Here is a 23,024-nt window from a genome sequence, read left to right on the forward strand (position 1 = left end):
ACACACACACACACACACACACACACACACACACACACACACACACATGCACACACACATATACAGGGTGCGTAAGGTATTTGAAGACATACCTTTTTTGGGTCATTACTGCATTTTTTGCAAACTTTGTATAATCTTTGTTTCAGAAAATAATAATGGCAGACCCTCAGCTTACTCATGAAATGAAGAAGAATGCTGTTATTGTGGTTACAAAGGCTGAGCATAGCGGTTTAGAAATATCTCGATTTTTAAAAGTTGCCAGATATTTTGTCTACAAAGTTTGTAAGGAGTTAGGAACTGAAGATGGAAACATATCACCAGTATCTAAGCATAAAAAGCATTCTACATGCTCTGAAATCATCAGAACACATGAATTTGTCCAGCAAGTTCAACAGACCATTAGTTACAATCCCAGAAAGTCCATGAGGTCAGAAGGAACAATCAGAAATGTTGTCCACAAAGACATCAGATATAAGTCTTATATGATGAGGAAAGGTCAGTTTGTCAGAAAAAGCAAAAGAAAATCAAATCACTACATCAGATCTAAAAGGTTCTTAAACAAACTGAAAACTCTAGCAGAAGATTTGATTTGGTTTTTCTCAAATGAGAAAAACTTCGACCAACATCAAAAAGTTAGCAGAAGAAATGGTAGATGGTTATGTGTAGACCCTTCTGAAGTTCCAAGTGTTATGCATACAAAATTTCCTTCAACTGGCATGGTTTTAGGGGTTGTCAGCAATGAAGAACATGTGATGCCTCCTTACCTCTTTCCAAAAAACCTTAGAGTTAACTCTGCCACTTACATTGAGGTTCTGGAATCAATTGTTAAACCCTGGACAGACAGTGTATGCAATGGAAGGCCATATGTGTTTCAGTAAGATTCTGCACTATCACACATGACTTTAGTAACACAGGAGTGGATGGCTGAAAATATTCATGATCATATAAACCCTAACATTTGACCTCCTAATTCCCCAGATCTCAATCCATTGGACTATTACATGTGGAGTTTTGTTGAGAGAGAGGTCAATGAATACGCCCATAACACCAAAGATTCTATGAAAGCTGCCATAGTCAGAGTAATGTCTAAAATGAACCAGGACCACTTGATTTGAGCATGTAGATGATTTAAATCTCATATAGAAGCAGTTGTTGAAGCTGAAGTTGGCTTTATTGAATGACATTATAGAGAAGGTTTATTTTTATCCTCATAGCATTTTTTGATGAATAAAGTTATTATATATCTGTTTTCTTATAAACATAAATCTGTCCTCAAATATCTTACGCACCCTGTGTGTGTATATATATATATTGATAGGAAGGACAACAAAAGAAAGAAAGAGACCTCGATATTATGTAAATAGAAGAATTTATCTGTAAAAATATGTGACACTTATTCGGTAGTCATGATAAAACTCCGATGCCAGGGTGGGAGCCCACGCCAACATGTCTTCAGTTATCCAGCCATTGAAAATTCCTGTGAAAAATGACCGTTAAACGAAGGGAAATTACTGTGTGGTTGACGGTCATTAAGACAAAAGAGCGAATAGACCGCTAAGTAAGGGGAGTGGGTAAAAGTAAGGGAGTAGAGAAGTCTATAGGTTCGCGTAAGCGCACCAATCCGTACATTCCCTTTATTTATATACTAAACCACCCTCGCTTTAAACACACACGTCCACCCACATACTCGCCAAAAACTATACATATATGTAAACACACACATGCTCACCCACATACTCGCTAAAAACTATACATCTATGTACATATGCATATATATATACATGCATACATACCCACACAACAACCCTGCACCCAAAGCTATAAGGTTTATAAATATTCTTATTTAGATCTAGGGACACATCTAGGTAATTGACAACCGTCAGGTTGGTATCTGTAGTTATGCTAAGACTGAAGATTTTCATCAAATGGATAATATCCTTCCTGAACTGATCCTGTGCTGGTCCATTGGTATTAGCGGTTAAAGCTAGGGCATCATCTTTGTAAATTGTGAAGTGTACTTTAGGAAAAGTTTTGCCCAACATATCTAGTAGGAATAATCCAATAAGATCGCATATGCCTGCTCCATCATATGACCCCATGCTCACATTGAAAGCACCCTATTTATCGGTAGTCTTGACCCACTCTGCGTCTAAACTGCGCATATTTTCGCATGCTCGCACATATATCTATATACGCACATACCCGCACACACATAAGGTTCCATATACGTGTCTATAGACGCACAGGAAAAAAACAGGGTGGAGGGAAGAAAACAGAAAAATATGTGTGGAAAAAATACAAAACATTAACTCTATAATTATGTAAAAAATATTTTAAAAAAATTTTTTTTTTGATAAATAAAAGAACTGCTAGATAAAGCCCTTACCTTTGCAAGCGGATTCTTAGAAATCAGTACACAGGATAAAGACATAATCTTCCATGCTAGAAAGATTTTACTCATCAGTGAGAACGCGGAGTGGGTCAAGACTACCGATACAGAGGGTGCTTTCAATGTGAGCATGGGGTCATATGATGGAGCAGGCATATGCGATCTTATTGGATTATTCCTACTAGATATGTTGGGCAAGACTTTTCCTAAAGTACACTTCGCAATTTATAAAGATGATGCCCTAGCTTTAACCACTAATACCAATGGACCAGCACAAGATTGGTTCAGGAAGGATATTATCCATTTGATGAAAACCTTCGGTCTTAGCATAACTACAGATACCAACCTGACGGTTGTCAATTACCTAGATGTGTCCCTAGATCTAAATAAGAATATTTATAAACCTTATAGGAAGCCCAACGATAGACTTAGCTACATCAATGTGGGTTCCTGCCATCCCCTCATAGTGTTTAAAAATTTAGTTAAAAACATTAGTAAAAGAATCTCTAGATTCTCCTCTGATAGGGACATTTTTAATAGTGTTGCCCCAGTATATAATAAGGCTCTAAAGATAGTGGTTTTAATGAGGAAATAACCTATACACCTGCCACCAGTCCAGTAACAAAGAGAGGAAAGCATAGGAATAGGAAAACCATCTGGTTCACACACCCCTACTCACCCGAAGTGACCTTTAATATAGGCAAGTACTTCTGATAGACAGACACTTTCCAGCCAACCACAATTATAGAAAGATCTTCAACAGACATAACTTTAAAATCAGTTTCAGCTCAACTGCTAATTTTAGAAACATAATCGCACACAACACACAAAAGCCGCAATATGAAGCCAGCTGTTCATGCAGAGATAAAAACTTGTGCCCGCTAAATGGAGCTTGCATGTCTGAAACCATCATTTATGAGGCCACCATGGACTCTGTATCCACTAACGACACAGTTTCCATGAAGAAATACGTGGGCCTCATGGAGGGTAATTTCAAAGCCAGATTCAGTAATCACACTTTGAGTTTCAGGCACTGGGACAAAAGGAAAACGACCAAATTATCCAGTCATATATGGTCTTTAAAAGATAAAGGTGTCAGTTACAACATTCATTGGAAGATCTTTGTCAAGTGTAAGCCAGCAGCAGCAGAAGGTGCGGTCTATGTGATATGGAAAGATGGCTCATCTGGAAAGGCAGCTTAGACCCCCACCACATGTCTAAATTCAAAGACTGAACTTTTCGGATCATGTCCACATGCTACGTTTTTGGTACCCCTGAGTTTTACTGATAGGACTTGCTTTCTATTTTGTGTCTATGTATAAGCTTTTTATCTCTCTATACTTCTTACTTAGATTTCTTATATATTTTAAAAATATTTTTACTGATAGGACTTGCTGATAGGACTTGCTGATAGGACTTGCTGATAGGACTGTACTGATAGGATTTGCTTTCTATATTGTGTCTATGTATAAGCTTTTTACCCTTCTATACTTTTTACTTGGATTTTATATTTTTATATTTTTAATATTTTTATATATTTTTTTTAAATATTTTTTTACATAATTATAGAGTTGTTTTGTATTTTTTCCACACATTTTTCTGTTTTCTCCCCTCCACCCTATTTTTTTCCTGTGTGTCTATAGACACATACATGGAACCTTATGTGTGCGCTTATGAGTGTGTGCATGTACGTGCATATAGATATGTGCATACATGTGAAAATATGCACAGTTTAGACGCGTTTTAACCTTATAGCTTTCTCACACTGTTTTTTGCTTTTAGCCCTATAAAAAAATTTTTTTTTGCGTTCGTGTGTATGGGTGCGGGGTTGTTGGGTGTGTGTGAGTGAGGGTGTGTATATATATATGCATATGTACGTAGATGTATAGTTTTTGGCGAGTATGTGGGTGAGCATGTCTGTTTAAAGCAAGGATGGTTTAGTATTTAAATATAGGTGAATGTACGGATTGGTGCGCTTACACGAACCTATAGACTTCTCTACTCCCTTACTTTTACCCCCTCCCCTTACTTAGTGGTCTATTAGCTCTTTTGTCTTAATGATGGTCAACCACACAGTAATTTCCTTTTGTTTAACGGTCATTTTTCACAGGAATTTTCAATGGCCGGATAACTGAAGAGATGTTGGCGTGGGCTCCCACCTCGGTATCCGAAACTCGGAATGTTACATAAAAATCAACTTTTGTAAACATTAACTATGAAACTTGCACACTGCTAAAGATCAAACTGTGATGTTTATACAATCCAGTAATTACAAGTTTTCCCTGCATTACAGCTACCTCATGTTATGGGATTTTCAGGCTTAATTTCAGGATATGGTCTGTAATTTTGATCTTACAGAAACTCAGAACATGTGGTTCTAAATTGTTAACTTTTGTTTTAGCACAATGTCTACTTGCATTTTATTTAAGATCAAAGTATATAGTTAACAATTTTAAAAACTATTATTTTTCACTAGGACTATTGTAGAAATTCAATATATCAGTAATGGTAGTTTTTATAATCTAGTACATATGCTCAAAAGACTATCTTCATGGGGTATATCTTGAACAAGTTAACTTGTTAAGGCCAATTTATCTGTAAACTATGCCCACAGGAGTTAAACACATAACTAAATTAATGAAACAGTACCTTTTTACTACTTACAGTAGAGAGCTGTTTTTCTATAATATATACTTGCAGTAGGCAAAGAAGGTAATATATTTTCACCAATGTAATATGTGAACTACAAATATGTCAGTTGCACTTAATTAACTCAACTACCACTCTCAACTGATATTACCTTCAAGTTTCAAAATATTTTGATCTATATTCTGAAGTAGAATCACTGTTAGTGTATAGGTAATAGATATATGAATAATGAATAGTGAAAGCAAAATAAAAATTTGGTATCAAAGATGAAATTTGAACAAGAGTGACAAACTCTGTGGGAAGTATTATACTAGTTACGAGTGGCTTTCATTTATTACCACAACTATATTAATTACTACTGTTTTTCAGTTCAATCTTAATTTGTGACAGGCATGGAGAAACTAATTTTTGTGAGATTTGTATCAACAAAGGAAAAAGAGTCTTGGAAATAAGTTTGAGAAGTCTCTTATGTGGAATGTATTCTCGATTTAATACGTTAGCATGAATTGTTATGACAAACAAGACAGCACCTCTCTATGCATCTTGATTTTGTTATTTCATATGTTAGACCAAGAGAGTTTTGGGGTCTGAATCTAAATATTTTCCCCCATGTTTTCTTTTGTAATGGAACATCCATGCAAACTAATAAGGCAGATCATTAACAAAACACCCTTTAATATAGAATATACACTGCAGATTATAGATGATGTATTATTTGTATTACTCAAATTAATATAGAGATTATAAACAGGTTGTCCAGTACCCTAGCCAACTTCTACCTCTCACTGTTTATAATTTTCTCAACTTACATATGCATCTTCCAATCAAAAGGTGTCTGCTTTATTAACTTAGATAGTTTTGCAAATATTAGATACTTTTATAAAATAGTAGAACATATGTATATTTCTCCAAGTTGGTTTGCAATGTGTTACACACTTAATCTAACATTTACTTATACAATATTATGACCCTTTGACTCAGTTATTGAGCTTGCAAAGCATGCCTTTTCAAAGTTTTGCAACTTACATTTCTTCATCAGTTAGTATTATTGATATTATTGTTATTATTTTATAATGATAATTTCATCCCTTATATATATATATATATATACACATTCTTATGCTGTTTCATTCACTCTGATCATTGTAGTTATTGTGGAAATATTTGATTGAAAAGTTGAAAAGCACATGGCAAATTGATTGGCGTTGTATATATGTGTGAATGTATGTATGTATGTGTATGTATATATCTATAAGTATGTATATATATTCTCATACATATACTAATTTACAGTAAATCACACTGACGATGTTTTAAAAAGCTTTTAATATGTACTTCATATTTTATTATATCCACAAAGATTAAAAAATGCAATATATTAACCATTTGACTGCTACTTTCTAAATTTTAATTTACTGAAACCACCACAATCGCAGATCATTTGAATAATTGACAGGAACACTATCTTCAGAATCTTCATCCATACAGGTATGCCACTGCCCTGAGCTTGAGGCCACTAAAGGGAAAGTTGGATGGAGGCTGAAAGTATAAATGAAAATAACCATTCACTTTCTAAAACTTTTTACAAAAATATAAATCAATTTTAAATGTAAACTAATTGTTTACTTAAATCTCTGATGCATTATATATGGTAATTTTATTCTGATCCTACAGGTTTCCATGATTAAGAGGCATATAGAATTTTAGTTCCCTCCAACTTAAGCTATACTTCATGGTATAGGTGACAATTTTTTAGCTTCAAGTATTTGGTCCACTACTTCATGTAAACTTATGAAGTTGATGGTAGTCCTTCACACTTTAATGTGGTGGAGACAAAGAAAAACTAAGTAGAGATGAATATCTTGTGAGATCTTTTTAAGCCACGTGAAAGCTCAGAGCAATGGCATACCTGTATGGACGAAGATAATGTTTCCGTCATTGTTAGGAAAGAAAACAAATTTAGTGAGGAATTTAATATCAAGTTAGATGTTCACCAGGGCCCTGTCCAGACAAAGGGAATGGTAGGAATTTGATATTGCACACTCAGGGAAATGGATATGCAAACAGTATAGTGGGATCTTGTAGGAACTTCAGATATAATAAATGTACAAGTGTTGTTAACAGTAAATGGCAGTTATGAAATGAAGTCCATCAACTGCTCAAACGATTCACTAGAAGTAGTTGATAATTTTTTTCACTAATAGTAGTATCAGGACATGCACAGAAACAGCGCATTGCTGAATCCATCATTTGTTGGTGTTTCCCTATTACTCTCAGTAGATGACATCTTTGCACCACTCAGACGACAACCCTCCAACATATGGATCTGTTTGGGTAGTTGTTGCTGGTGAGGGTTTTACAAGATTGGAGTGCAAATCCTACCTCAACCTCTTTTAGTTGACTTTTATGACATGCAGAGAAAATGTTGAATATATTCTTTGACATGTTGGTCCCCATGTAGTGCTAGAGCAATGTGAAACGAAGTGTTTTTCTCAAGAACACAACATGCTGCTCAGTCTGGGAATTGAACCCATGATCTGGTGACTGTGAGTACAATACCCTAACCTCTAGGTCATGTGCCTAGTGAGATAATCTAATTAGTTCTTTAGATAGATTCAAAGAAAAATAGTTGCCAGGGGTTTTTCTCTTCATCAAAAAAGCAGACTTCATAAAGCACATATAATATAATATGGACATTGAATGTAAAAGATATGTGGAGCTGGACAGAAATGGGATGAGCATGATCTGTTGAATATGAAAAGTCAATCTATAAGAAACAGTACACAAATGATGGATTCAGCAATGCGCTGTTACAGCGCATGTCCCGATACTACTACTATGAAAGAAACTATCTACTTCTAGTGAACCATGTGAGTAGTTCATGGATTTCATTTCATAAATGCCTTTTACTGTTAACAACTTGTCAGGTACTCATAGAAGAGGATGATTTGAGAAGAAATGATAAGGTCATTCTTATGATTCTAGGTGTCACAGAAGAAATAAACAAAAGCCTAAGTGGTCATATGCTGTATATGGCAACATGAATAAATACATAGCAAACACTGACAATGTTTATTTATGCAATATATTCAATCAGTCAAAGTTATTTAGATTAGAAAGTAATGAAAAGAGGTAAAGGCTAATTATTGGTTTATGTCCATTTTCTATACTAACATGAATAGGTTTGCAATATAGCAGCCTCCCAGGTACCACATTTTTTCATTTTCTAAACCCTGCCAAGATGGCTTCTCATATCTCCCTTGCAGCTGACAACAGCTTCATACCCAACTGCTTAAACACTGATGTTATCTCTTTGATGTCTGATGATAATCCAAGGTCAAATTGGTCTTTTTGGCTTGTTCCCATCATCTTTCTTGAGGTTAGCACTGCACATCCATCTAATCAGAAGGAGGACCTTATTGTTTCTAGTAGTACAGAAGTTCATTAAACTTCTCCCATATTGATGATGGCTTGCAAAAGAATTTATTCAGATGGTATAGTCATAATGAGAATATTGCTACTGAGAAAGTTTACAATACTAGAATAAGATTATTTATATCAACTTATATAATTATATTTATTAACATAAATAATGAAAAAACAAGAGAACATGTAGGTTATAAACACTAAAATTAACGATAGTAAATACTTAATGAATGATTAAAACACAACATACCTAACTCCATTGACACTGTCTGTATGGCCAGAATATGTTAAATGGGATAAGAGACTATATTCTCCATTTGTACTTTGATTCTCAGAGGTCTTAGATGTGTCCCAAATGGTAATTGTACCATCATGGTTTCCTGATATTAAATACTGACCAGAACTGTTAAAATAATGATTGATAATTTTAATATTTTCAAGAACCAAATCAATCTAAAAATCAAAGGCATATACTTCTTTTAAGTAATTTGTTGAAATTCATGTAAGTTGTTGTTGTTGTTATCTTTATTTCATATCAGTTATCTTTATTTCATATCTTTATGTATTTGGTCTCTTTGTAAAATTATACCCTGTGGTCAAACACAGGGTATAAATCATAATAAGGCTAAATATATATTTGTTCATAGTCCACCCTGCTCTAGGACACCAGTAATTTTTGTCAGACTATCAACTTTGTTCTATTATGTAAAGGAATCATGTTTGGCACAATCTTGTTTAGATTTTAATATTAGCTTCCTGTCATTGTTATTCAGCAGCTTTGAAGAAGGAAGTATAACTAGCCTATTTGATCTTCATTCTAAGCGACCAAAAAAAAAAAAAAATGGTTCTGTGGTCTAACCATTTGGGCCTAGTTTCACAGTGAGACAATACATATTTATATAACTTAATGTAGAAAACTCAAATTTCCATTTTATTTCATTTAGTATTTTAAGAAATCCAGACAATTTTTAAAAAAAGATGTTAATTTCTAAGAAGTTATAGAAGAAGAGAAATATGAAGGTGTAGTCATTTTACTAATTCCAAGAGCATTACTGTTGCAATCATTGGAACCAGCTCTCTGATCTACAGATAAATTCCCTCCTTCCTTCCACCATTCTTGGGGGGTTCTGAAAGGAGTAATATGTCTTGTTCTTCATCCCTTGACTAAGTAATTAAGATACAAAATGATTTGTAATTAAATGATTATGTCATCAGAATCTTCAGAATATATCATTAAATTGTAATTGTTTAGCCCCTAGGTCAAATCTAATAGAACAGAACTATCTTCAAAAGCATTCCAGCTAAAACTGTCTCATATTTTTTGGAGTATACAGTTTACATTATCCAATATGTCCTCTTTTTGAGCTGAGTGATTGCATAAAGGCTTCCTTGTTAAGTTACTGTTGTTTAGTACAAGTCAGTTTACCCTGATCAAAAATATTCCTGCTGTGATCATCTCATCATTTTTTTATGTGCATGTAGGATGCGATATGAGAGAATTTGTGTTCTATTTTGTTGGCTTATTCTTCATTATACAATTATATATAATAAATAAATGCGCCCTTTTAAAGCCTAGCCAGGTTCATGGGTCCGGTTTCCTGGTTTCAATGGCGGATGTGTTCCCCAGCTGGATGGGACGCCAGTCCATCGCAGCGTTACTCATTTTTGCCAGCTGAGTGGACTGGAGCAACGTGAAATGAAGTGTTCTGTTCAAGAGCACAACACATCGCCTGGTCCAGGAATCGAAACCACAATCTTACGATCATGATGCTGACACCCTAACCACTAAGCCACGCGCCTCCACTCATTATACAATTAACAGTGGTAAAATAATAGCTAAAACTTATAACAAATTATTGATATTTAACTACTGAGGGAAGAGGAAATGCAGTAGAGAACAAAGTTAAATTTTTTTTCCATATTTTTATTGGCTCCATAGGATTAAAGTTCAAATCCTTAGAGATTTTTATTATTCAAAGATTTCTGCCAGTAATAAATGAGGAGCCAGTAATATAATGAAGCTAATAAAATAAGAACGATTTAGTGCTAGTAATATAATATCATCACTAAAATACAACAGAAAAAATATTATTAGCATTTATTTCACAGTCCGCAACAGCATTGAGAGTACAATTGAAACTTGTTAAAAAACTTTAAGACCGCCTCTGATGTTGCATGTATGTGTATTCCAAAAGTCTTCTCAGATTCCTATTTGCTTTATTGATGCATCCTTGAACAGTATTTTCTTTCAGATGATGAAAAGCACCTTTCAGATGTTGAAGTACATCTTTGAATGTAATGTCAGTTGTGTACTGCCTACCATCCTCTCCTTTTACAACAGCCTAGACAGTCTCAGTTAGTTGCAAAAACAAGTAATGAAGTGGTGAAAATATTTACTCCATGTCCTTCATCTTGAGCCATTCTTGCAATAACAAGAATTACATTATCTTGAATATACAGATGCAGTTTATCCCATAACATAGCCTTTGTGTCATTGTCATCAAAACCAATTCCATATTTTGCATATACTTCTTGTAATGCTACTTTCTGGTCATTCTTTCACAGAATATTTTCGGGTAACTTCTTATGGTACTTGGCATTGTCCATCACAATAAGAGCATTGGAAAAATTTCTCCCTTTCAAAAACTGCAATAGCTGTCTCATCCGTTTGTCAAAGTATTTGTGATCAAACATGCCACGGTAATCCTTTGTTTGCTTCTTTTCCCCTTCAAAGATATCAAGCATATCCATCAATAATCCAGCCTGTTGTTCTCCAATCATTAATCTTCCAGAATACTATGATTGGCATCTATAACTGCAGCAACGAAACAATATCATTGTCCTTTATGGCATGCAATAGTTGTAAGGTCTTGCTCATCATTTGGTCATACAATGGATCCTCATACCGACAACAGTTCATGTGGATGTAGCTTTCATCCATATAAACAATTCTCTGACTTTTCTCTTCATGTACTTTCATCATTCGATTGACATATTGGTCATACATGACAGAAATGTGTTCCCTCAGGTGATAGTTTCTAATTCCTTTCTTCTTTTCTTTTAAAAATCCCTTACAGCAAGAAAAAAAGATTATCAGGATATGAATTTTGCAGTGATCTCCATCACTTCCTGGGATGTTTAGGGCCTGGGAAATTATTGGTTGATGGGAAAAATTCAAAAGTACCCTCAATGTTGTCATGAACTGTCAATGACTTATTGTTCCACAAAAACTACTTCTGGTGTAACATTTACATAGAGTTATTGGAAAATATTTTGAATTGTTTTATTGGTTTCTTACAAATAAATTTAAAATTAACATACTGTGAAAGATCAAAATAAATTCTTTGATTAGTTTCAACTTGACGTGTTGCAACATATAATACAGTGCCTGGATTCCGTAAATCCCAGCAAAGTATTTCAGGATCCTTAAAAAAAAAAAAAAAATTAAATTATGTTCAGAATATTAACATAAACTAAAATTTAAAACTGAATAAATTTGAAGACTGCAACAAATAGAGAAATAAACAATGATATCAACATAACTTACTTTACGACCACCACTGTAAAGTTTAGTTCCATCTGAAGAAAACATTATGTGTGTCACTCCACCTTTATGGCCTTTTAGCATACAAAGCATACTTTCAGATGATGTCATGTAAAGGGCAACTACAGAATTAAAAAAAGAAAATTTATTAACAATGAACTCAAATATTTTTCATTAAAATTTTTAATAATCCAAATCACTTTAATGCATATTAAGGGTGGTGAGAGGCATGACCATTTAACAATTCCACAAAATAAGACATGCAGTCTCATCAACAGATAACATCATACTCACACACTCCCACCACTCTTTAGACACAGCTGCATAATTACTCCAGCCCTACACTGATTACTTAGAAAATTTAAAGTAACATCTACTAAATCCAGTGTTTCTCTTCTTAAAAGTAATGTTAGAAAGTATCAGATAAATCAACCATTCCATCTAATAATATAAATATACCACAATCAGAAAACAGAAGGTCTAAGAGTCCCAACATATATAAAAGATATTAAATGAAACAAAACAGCACTCATAAGCACTACATCTGCCCAACATATAGTAATAGTAATATATAAATAATATATTACATTAATTTTAGATTATGGCAATATTGCTAGTTCCCCTAATTTCTGCATAGTAAACTGTAAATAATATAAAACTGTACAGTTCAGATCATCATAGTATGCTTACAGATATATCCAAAGACCACTTATACAACAAAACAAAAATACTAAAAATAAAAGATCCCTAGAGTAGTTCATTTTGACACATGAAAACAATCCTGGGGCCACATTGATATTTGAGAAGAAACCTGCACAAAAAATTGCTTTGTGGTGATGAAGATTACCAACTTCAACTACATGCACATAGCCTTCGAGCAACTTATGAAAAGGAGAATTTCCAAGACAATAGTTATTATATGTTGGTTACAACAAGCTACGTTTTGAAATCCTTATTCTATTTTAGAATAAGCCTTCAAGCCAGCCTACTAGACATGGACAAATTTGTCACCCATGCCTAAGCAGTTGTTTGACTGTATACTGTAGGTCTGCTTGATAGAATACACTTGGGGTTACACAACAATATCAATATCACCAATCTCTACATTTCATGTATTAATTCATTATCAAAAAGCAGGATTTTGCTAAAAATTTTTCAGAACTTCATTTAACATTTACTTGATATGCCTAATTCAGGTGTGAGAGCTTTTTACCAATTACACAAGATGGCTTCCAATCAATACCATAGATGAATGCAGTTTATTAAAAGAATAAGTAAAAAACTATTATTGTCAGAACAGCAACAATATTTTCCCATACACTTAAGATTTAATACAACTAAAATTACAGTTACTATCTGAAAAGCTCTATAGACGACCTAATAAATCCTCCTTTAACTTACCATTTCTCATTATCAGTTTTTAATCACACACATGCATCTAATAACAAGTTAATGATCTCATCAGATTCTCAATGATTGCTGTTAAATATTGGACCTTAGTAAATACTTTTGTAAAATCCAAATGCAACCTCCACCCTAATAATACACAACTCTTAAAAATTATTTTACCTGTTCAACACACTTTTACATTAGTCACACCTTACTATTAATCTCTATCTTTTAGATTCACATGAAGCTGAAATTCCACATTAAATACACAAGCAGCCTTACTTCTATAAAATTATTTCTTTTGAAACTTATAACCTGATGAACTTAATCTACAGAAATTGAATGAAATTTAATTTCTAACTTCCAAACTGTTAACCTGATCTTTCAAGTGTATAGTTACAAAGTTTGTATCTAAGCTTTGTTTTGCTCTCCAGTCATCAAGTGTTTTATTCATGGAGATATACATGTCTAATAATCCCCACAAAATTTAATCTTAATACAAAATACCACTTTACAAAGATTTTCTAGGAGGAAGGAATTCCAACCACATTTCATGGTTCGCTACCTGAACAGCTCCTTTATTGGATCCAGTGGCTAAGGACAGCATCAGGAGGAAGCATGTCTGGTTTCAGCCCCTACCTCACTACCATTTTTGACGTACCCCCCTCCCCTATCAGAGGTGTCATAAGCTCTGGTGTTGGGTGCATTTTTTTTCTTTCTTCTTTGGTTTTTTGTTCTTTAGTTTCTTCAATACAACATCAATGAATGTCAGCGGGTGAATGACCACCCTGGCAAATTTCCTTTTAAATACTCACTGGTAGGTACCAGCAGCCAGTACCAGTTAACTGTTATGACACAATTTAAGCTTCAACTGGCCAATGGAGGAGAAAAGCACGTAGTTTTGGTTCATGCTTTCTCTAGACCTACTTTCCAACAGAGTCATGTTAGTTTCAGCTCCAGCAGCCAGAGCTGACTAGCTGTCTTGTGGTACTAGCCTATTTTCAAGAATTTCAGAAATTATTAAATTTGAACAAATGTTGGATCCAGAATAGACACTAGATCATTATCAATGGATAATTGCCAAACTATAGTTTCCTTCAGTTTGTCTAGTTTGCAGTAGATATTAATTTGTTTCATTTTTTTGGCTTCTGTTTCTGTTTATTTAGACACTTAATTTCTTGCTTAAAACTGATTATACAATTATAAATATACACACACTACTAACTGGATAATTGTATTTCTTTTTCTACTCATAGAGCTACACTATAAATTCTAATATTTCATCACTTGAACAATCTATATAATCTCATACCTTAAACTACGCATGCTGGTTTTACATTTACATATTTTGTACCAAGCTAAATACTGCTTTTAAACAATCTTATGAAGGATCTTATCCTCTCTTGGATATAAGATACCTATGGATAACATTTCTACATTATAAATGTTCATTCATCCATTGCCTTGTTATCATGTAGTTAGGAAAACAAACAAGATCGGAAAATTTTTTAATTTTTTTTTTTTTTCACATTTCAATGTTATTGAAATTGTTAAAAACCAATAGAAGTTTTGATGTTGCTATAGATTTGCTTATCTGACTGATCAGTATTGTGTTTAAAGTAGTCTACTAATTTTTTTTTTTTTTTTGTATAATCTACATATATAAAGTTTAGTTTCACAGTCTCTTATACTTACATTCTACAGTTTTCTATATGAGAATAGCTATTTAAAAACATATGCAATACTAACAGAGTAATAAAATCAGATGTTCGTAGAATGAAAAAGAAATGTAAGATTTATGACATGAAGGTGAAAACAGTAACTTACTTTCTTTAGAGTAAGAACCTGTAGCATACAAGGACATGTCAACAGGGCTAGGTGCAATACATGATATAATTCCAGACTGGCCATTTTTTCTTTTCTTTGCTGATGTTATAAAAATAAAATGGCTATATGTCATCTATTGTCTCTCATTCTTTCTCTCTCTCTCTCTCTCTCTCTCATAAACACATATAACGAAGTTAGTTTGGAAGTAAATTATTTAAAGAATATTTATACATGCTAAACATACCAAAGCAAACTGCTGAACACATTAATGCTTATTTATTGCTGAATATTAAGAAAATATAAACCTAAGCTCTTATCTACACTCTTGTATACAGTTTATGACTCATCAAAGTTCAAGCTGCACATCTCTTCAATATGTCAATTAATGGACCAAAAAAACTAATGATCAAATTAGATATAAAAAATTGCTCTTATTAGCATTATAAACAAGTTATAATATCGTTTGTTTTCTACTTCAATTTCTGCTTGTAGTTAGGAAAACAAATATTTAAAAGTAACAGATCAGCTCTTTTGACTTCTAGATGAGATCAATGGGATATAAATTTCTGGTTACAATTACTAGATGAAATTATATAAAAATTGTTCTTGTTGAACTTATGTTAATCATAAAACTGCTTAATAAGAAAACTTAAAGCTATAATTATTTTACACATAAAAATACAACATGACAGTAACAATTGAAAATATTATTTTATTATTAATGTGTTTAGCAAAGATTTTGACAAGACAATTTTGGTTGATATTTGAAATTACATTTGTTACAACTGCTGGTGTTAACAAAAGTATGCTAAGAGCAATTTTGAAGAACTTAAAGCATCTTAAGAAAGAATTTATTCTTTCTTAGAATACAATATATTCAGAAAATTGGTGAAATAACTGTTCACCAATTTAGTTATTATATCATGATTTTAATTTGATAGGTATAGAAAAAACTAACTTACTAATGAAAAATGCATTATTTTGACTTAACATGTAAAGAAGTACTGTATCATATTTGCTACATTTTATGTTATAAAATTTGAAAATAGTTTGAATTTACTTTCAGAGTATTTCAATTAAAATAATCAGGATTTCTGAACTGCAAGAAATTAAATTGTTGTTCTTCATCCAGGTACAATCGAATACTTATACCTTGCTCATATCTTACATGTTGTTGCAAACATGAACTAGTTCCAATCAGTTTATAGTGATAATGACATATCCAACAAAGCAGAATAGATCTAATAGTACCGACACCCAATATAATTAATTGTATTACATACCATTCTATGTTAAAATCAATACTCAGAAATGCTAATGTTATAGGTATTTCAGCCAAGTTAGATGTTAGATAACACAGGTCTGTAAAATGGAACTTCTTTAAAATTGTTTCGATAATTTCATGTTCCTTTATATATTTTTGTGGTGCTGATTCAAAATATTAAAAAAGCTCTTTCCCATTACCTAAGGTTTTCTCACAATTTAATGATAAAATATACCATGATTTGTAGGAAAACCCACATATGGCAGGACAAAAATAAAACTAATAAAAATGAATTTGGTACTTTATTTAACAAAATAAAATGGTACAAATGCAAGTGAAAGGTGAGAAAGTAAGTTTTTATAAGGATTCCATTCATTTTTTAGGTTCAGCATCTCAAAATCTCTTCTTTTTCACTTGGAAACTATGCTTGGAACTCTTTTACCTGTGATGGACATTCATGGTGTAACATCTAGTAGTAGTCAGCCATTATATTGACATTCCATCTTCCCTGATATCTTTTTTCTATCTCCTTTATGTCATGATGAAATATTTCTCCCTGTTCTACACTCACATCCCCCAGATTTCCTGGAAAGAAATCCAAATGGGCATGTAGGAAATGAACTTCAATGGTCATTTTACAGTCTAAAGGCCTCAAAAGTTTTCAGCATTCTCCTCACAATGGCTTTGTAGTTTGAATCCTGGTGACTACCCAAGAAGTTCTTCCCCACATCTTTAAAACAAACTAATCCATGCATCTTTTTCAGAATCACTAAGAGAGTTTTCAAAATGTTCATCCTTGACAAGTTTCCTTGTATCTGGTTCTACATATACACCAGTGGTTCCCAAACTTTTTCAGGCTCCTACCCAGGCCACATTCCTAGCACTCCCACCCCAACTAACCATCACAAACATAGACCTCTTTCTGAAACAAATTCAAAGCAACTGTATTTAACAAATAAAACTTAACCTAATGAACCCATTATTTTGTTGTTTTTACATGAAAAGCTACCCCATTATCGCCTCACTTTTTACATGAATTGCTACCCCATTATCGCCCCACTTTTCTTCAATACCCCCTGGGAACTTTCCACCAATATCGCCCACTTTGGGAACCACTGATATATACCCTCTTCAACTTCAATGTCTGACAGATCAGAAAACATCATCATCATCACCATCATCATTGTTTAACAGCTATCTTCCATGTTAGCATGGATGGGACGGTTCCACAAGAGCTGGTCAGGCCGAAGCCTGCACCAAACTTCTCTGACTGTTTTGGCTAGATTTTTACAGTGGATGCCCTTCCTAACACCAATCAGTCAGTAGAGTGGACTCAGTGCTTTTTATGTGGCACAAGCACAGGCAAGGTGAGTAGTGCTTTTTACAGCGCACAAGTACAGGCGAGGTCAGTTTTGGCAAGATTTTTACAGCTGGATACCCTTCTGAACACCAACTACTTTACAGTGTGGACTGGGTGCTTTTAAGTGGCACCTACACTGACAGGATCCCCAAGTACTTGCAAGACATAAAAAAAAACCCAACTTTTAAGATGGGAGGAGGTGATGATGAAAAGATACAGGTGTCTTGCTGTAGAGGAAGTACAAGGTTACCCAGCCGGAGAGAGAAAGATCAGGAATGAAGACAGAAACAGGTGTGCAACTACAAAGGAAATGCACGGTTGCCTAACCTGAGGGAAATGCAGGAGGAGGAGAAAGAGCAGGAGGCAGCAGGATAGAGATGATGGCAAAATGCTGGGCATACTCACAAGGAATGGGGATCAGAATATAAATGGGATAGTTGAGTAAAGGAAGAGAAATATGTTACACAAACACCTGAAGCCCTCCCCATCTTGCAACAAAGTTTTTAAGAATTTTTTCATGAGGCTAAGTTTTATATGTAGAGTAGGCAAAAGAACCCTTTTCAGGTTGACCAAACTTTTTCGAAGGATATTCTTTTTTCCTAGTGTAAGTGTGTCCCTAGTTGGCTATTCTTTTTTAAACTAATGGAGGTTCCTGGATCTACTGTCCCATTTACATGAGAAACAGGAAAACTTTGTGTAGTCTGACTGTTGTCCAAACAACATGCAAATTATTTTCAAGTCACTGCAAATCATCCTGTTGTGCTTTGTTAGACCACTAGATCATTTAATTCACACTGGTTGAATAGCTGAGTTCTTCACTTTCACTGCTATTGAAGTCTTCATCATTGCTATTTCTGTCTTCTGACTCAGAACTCGAGTGTGTCTTCAAGGTTTCCTGATGGAGATGGGACTGGAACATCTGGTCCATGGGCAACAGGTCACAATGCAGATGGCAGATTTGGATAAATAGTATTTTTACCACTCTTCAAATTGTGTGCCTGCATCTTACATGAGCAAAAGTAGCAGTCATCACTGTGATTTTTAGGCTCTCTCCATATCACTGGAACTCCAAAACAAAAAGACTTCTTTGTACATTTTGCCCAGTGTTTTAGTTCTTCAACAGAAATTGAGCAGGCCTTAATTTCACACCAAACTAGGCATAGTAAAATTTGTTAACAAATTCAGTAATGTTTCTCTGATGATTTTTAATCATAAACTTGCAAAAAATGTAACAAAAGTTATCCACGCTTGCTGTATATCTTCTAGAAGACATCCTTGCTTCAAATGAAGAGGGGATCTGAAAGGAAAGGGGAGGGGGACATTTGTTAAACAGCATATATTTGATTCACCATCTAAATGCATACATAATATCATTAAAGATGTATTGAAATGTAACATATGATACAATAAAACAATGTATGTAGCATATACACACTAAAAAAGGATGAGGAAAAGATACATTTTAGCCTAAGCTTGTAAAGCATGTCTTTCTCTCTTCACTGCTTGTAGGTGACTGAAGCTAGTGATGCTAGCACTTCACTATGTAGCTGAAGTAGTCTAAATGTTGCCAGATGTTTATTTTTCAAAATTATGCCTATTAGTTATACTGTTATTTAAATATGGCAATTAATGATAATAATGAAAGACAATAGTCAAATTTGGGCATAATGGGAAGATGCAATGATTTATTTTGTGAAGAAACTGTAGGTAATAGGATAATTTCTTTGTAATTTTTGAAATCAGCTTGTAAAAATTGATCAATTTCACCTCATAAATGTGAAACAATTTTTCAGTCGCAGACTTGTGTAATTGTTTGGAATTTTCAGGTGCAAAACACACGTAATGTTGATACAACATAGTAATTTAGTTTTAAGCGATTTTCATTTGTAAGTACACAATATGGTGCACATACATCATAAAGTTAGGTTTATACAAAATATATTCAGTTTTTACCTTTACCTTACCATTTACTTATTACAAATACATACAAAGAAAGAATGAAATACTTACAATATGTTGCTTGTTCGGTACAAAACCGACCTGGCTGATTGACATCAAATATTCTTAACATCTTGTTAAAACCACAAAAAAGCTTTTGCCCATCCAAACTGAATGCCAAGCTATGTGCTGATGCAATTTCATCCTTTTTAAAATTGAAAAGTGATATGTTTATAAAGATATTTTGACATATTTTAATGAGAAAGGGAAGAAAATGTTACTATTCCATTTTTTGTTCATTTTCTGTTGTCAGTTTTCATAGCACACATTTTACGACTGGCTGGCTCTTGTGCGGGTGACACATGAGGTTTTTCGAGTGAGATCGTTGCCAGTGCCCCTGGACTGGCTCTTGTGCGGGTGACACATGAAATTTCTTCGAGCGAGATCGTTGCCGGTGCCCCTGAACTGGCTCTTGTGTGAGGTTGTTGTAGGATTTTCGAGCGAGATCGTTGCCCCTGGACTGGCTCTTGTGCGGGTGACACATGAGGTTTCTCGAGCGAGATGAGCGTGGCCGTTGCCAGTACCGCCTGACTGGCCTTCGTGCGGGTGACACGTAAAAGCACCCACTACACTCTCTGAGTGGTTGGCATTAGGAAGGGCATCCAGCTGTAGAAACTCTGCCAAATCAGATTGGAGCCTGGTGTAGCCATCTGGTTTCACCAGTCCTCAGTCAAATCGTCCAACCCATGCTAGCATGGAAAGCGGACATTAAACGACGACGACGACGACCAACAAGTCTATGCTGGAATTTTTCATATGAGAAGAAAATGTTTTTGTGTTTTGAATCAATATTTAGCCTGAATCATTGAAAGTTGTTAAATAGTACAATGAGTCCTAGAGCAATGATATACAAATGGGTAATGATTGCATTAGTTACTTGATTTGCAGCTTTGAAAGAAATATAGAAAAGGTAAGTAGAGAAATAAATGTTATTGAAAAAAAATGAGATGAACAAAGAAACTAAATATTTATCATTCCAGATATCAGGAATGCCTTACCATTTCAAATATAGGAGAAATAATTCTTGCAGATCAAACAATGGCCATATATTGCCATATTAAGCACACTAGAAGTATTCTTAAAAATGTATAGAAAAGAGTTTTGAAAATTCTAGTAGTTAGTGTACACCAATCAATGCCACTAATATTAAACAGCTTTCTCAGTTCACTTGCAGCCTAAAGTTTACATATTCAAATCTTGCACCTTCAGTGAATGTTTCATTACTCCACAATTTAGAGAAAACAAGTTTTGATTAGTTAAGGAATCTCTCTGAAAAGTATTAACTTCCTTAAGTTTCTTCTACTCTAAACTATCAGTGGACCCAAATCTCCCAATTAGATTAACTATATCATAGTACTTCATAGAATTTGGAAGTTAGATTCCTTCAACAGCACTGAAAATGTTTGTCACTGAAGTGCATATGACTAAGATGAAAATAAATACTCTGAGAACATCACTTTAAGTCTCATATATAATCTAAACAGTCTATTTTATTCATTTCTAACTGTTCATAAATGATATTTTTCAAATGTTTCTCCTTTTTTTTAAGTAGAGGTGAGTAATCAATTTCTAGTCTTATATGCATACACATCTCAAACTACTTTTGTTTTCTAACACTTTAATGGCTGGAAGTGTGGTTGCTTCCCAATGACATGGTTCAGGGTTCAGTCCCACTGTGTGGAACCTTGGGCAAGTGTCTTCCATTATAGCCTCAGGCCAACAAAAGTCTTGTGAGTGGATTTGGAAGATGAAAACTAAAAGAAGCCATTTGCCTTTGTGTATGTGTGTGTGTATTGTGTGGTAAGAAGTTTGCTTCACAACCACATGGTTTTCGGTTCAGTCCCACTGCATGGAATCTCAGGCAAGTGTCTTCTACTATAGCCTCCAAAGCCTTGTGAGTGGATTTGGTAGACGGAAATTGAAAAAAGCCTATCATGTGTGTGTGTGTGTATATATATGAATGTACGGGGGTTCAACAAGATAATTGAAACACCTTAAAATTTCAAACAAATATATTTTAATATGGGGTAGGACCGACTTTGGCAGTAATTACAGCTTGAATTGTTTCCAAAGGAATTTTTGTCCATTCTTCAGCTAAAACAGTCTCCAGTTCTTGTAGTGATGATGGTGGAGGATATTGACTCCTTACTTGTTTTTCTAAAATGCACCATAAATGTTCGATAATATTGAGGTCTGGGGACTGTGGTGACCAAATAAGATGTTCAACTTCACTAGAATAGTCCTCATGCCATTCAGTAACAACTTTAGCTGTGTGAATTGGTGCATTATTATCCTGAAAGATTGCATTTTTCTCTGGAAACAGTTCCTAAACCACAGGATGAATTTGATCAGATAAAATGCTTAAATAGTCTTGACTATTAATTCTGCTATGAAGGGAAACCATTGGGCCAGTGGATTACTAAGATATAGGCTCCTAGATCATCACAGATCCTCCTCTATTTTTTACAGTTGGAAGAAGGCAGTCTGGGTAAAATGCTTCTTTTCGCTGTCTCTACACGTATACTTGGCCAGTGGTCAGAAATAAGGTAAAGGATGACTCGTCTGAGAAAATAATATTCTTCCACTGCTCTAGGGACCAATTCTGTATGCTTTTACTCCACTCTAAATGCTTTGCAACATTTGCTTTTGAAAGTGGTGGTTTTCTGATTGTAGCCCTCCCCTGAAATCTGGCTTTGTGCAGCTCTCGGCAAACAGTTTTTGTGGAAACTGGGTTCTTGAGGTGGTCATTAAGCACTGCAGTAATTTTGGGAGCTGTACTTTTGTGATCCTTTCTAACAATTCGTGTAAGAGTCCGACGGTTCCAATCTGAAAGTTTTGGCTTTCTTCCGGAGTTTTGTTTCAAAGAGGAGGTTTTTCCCTCTTTCGCAAAGGCTGTCATTACTTTCGAGACAGTACTTCTTGATACACCAAACAGTTTGGCTGTTTTCATTATGCTAATGCCTGCCATACGAGCACCAACATCACTTCAGCAGTGAAAAAAAGCACCAGTGAATGCTGGAGTGGCTGGACTGCACCCACCCAAAACCCTGAGAACAACAATCAGATGAAGGAAATGATTGCTCACGCAATAGGGGCCAGTATAAAAACCACCTTGAAGAACCACATAGTAAAGTTCAACAAGAAACTATACATGCAGGTTCAAGGTGCAGCCATCGGC

General features: G+C 34.4%; 1 protein-coding gene across 2 annotated transcripts in view; it reads right to left on the reverse strand.

Moving 5' to 3' along the window:
• Positions 1-6,349: 6,349 nt before the first annotated feature.
• Positions 6,350-23,024, reverse strand: part of LOC106880092 (telomerase Cajal body protein 1) — a 142,064-nt gene continuing 125,389 nt past the window's right edge. For both annotated transcript variants that reach the window (XM_052974765.1, XM_052974766.1), the window contains 6 exons: positions 19,859-19,991; positions 15,225-15,323; positions 12,012-12,130; positions 11,786-11,889; positions 8,715-8,867; positions 6,350-6,577 (listed from right to left, as the gene is read on the reverse strand). In XM_052974765.1, coding sequence (XP_052830725.1) covers positions 6,451-6,577; positions 8,715-8,867; positions 11,786-11,889; positions 12,012-12,130; positions 15,225-15,323; positions 19,859-19,991 — 735 coding nt within the window. In that variant the 3' untranslated portion in view covers positions 6,350-6,450. The remainder of the gene's footprint in view (positions 6,578-8,714; positions 8,868-11,785; positions 11,890-12,011; positions 12,131-15,224; positions 15,324-19,858; positions 19,992-23,024) is intronic.

This window comes from Octopus bimaculoides, chromosome 19 (genome assembly GCF_001194135.2).
Source record: "Octopus bimaculoides isolate UCB-OBI-ISO-001 chromosome 19, ASM119413v2, whole genome shotgun sequence".
Taxonomy (NCBI): domain Eukaryota; kingdom Metazoa; phylum Mollusca; class Cephalopoda; order Octopoda; family Octopodidae; genus Octopus; species Octopus bimaculoides.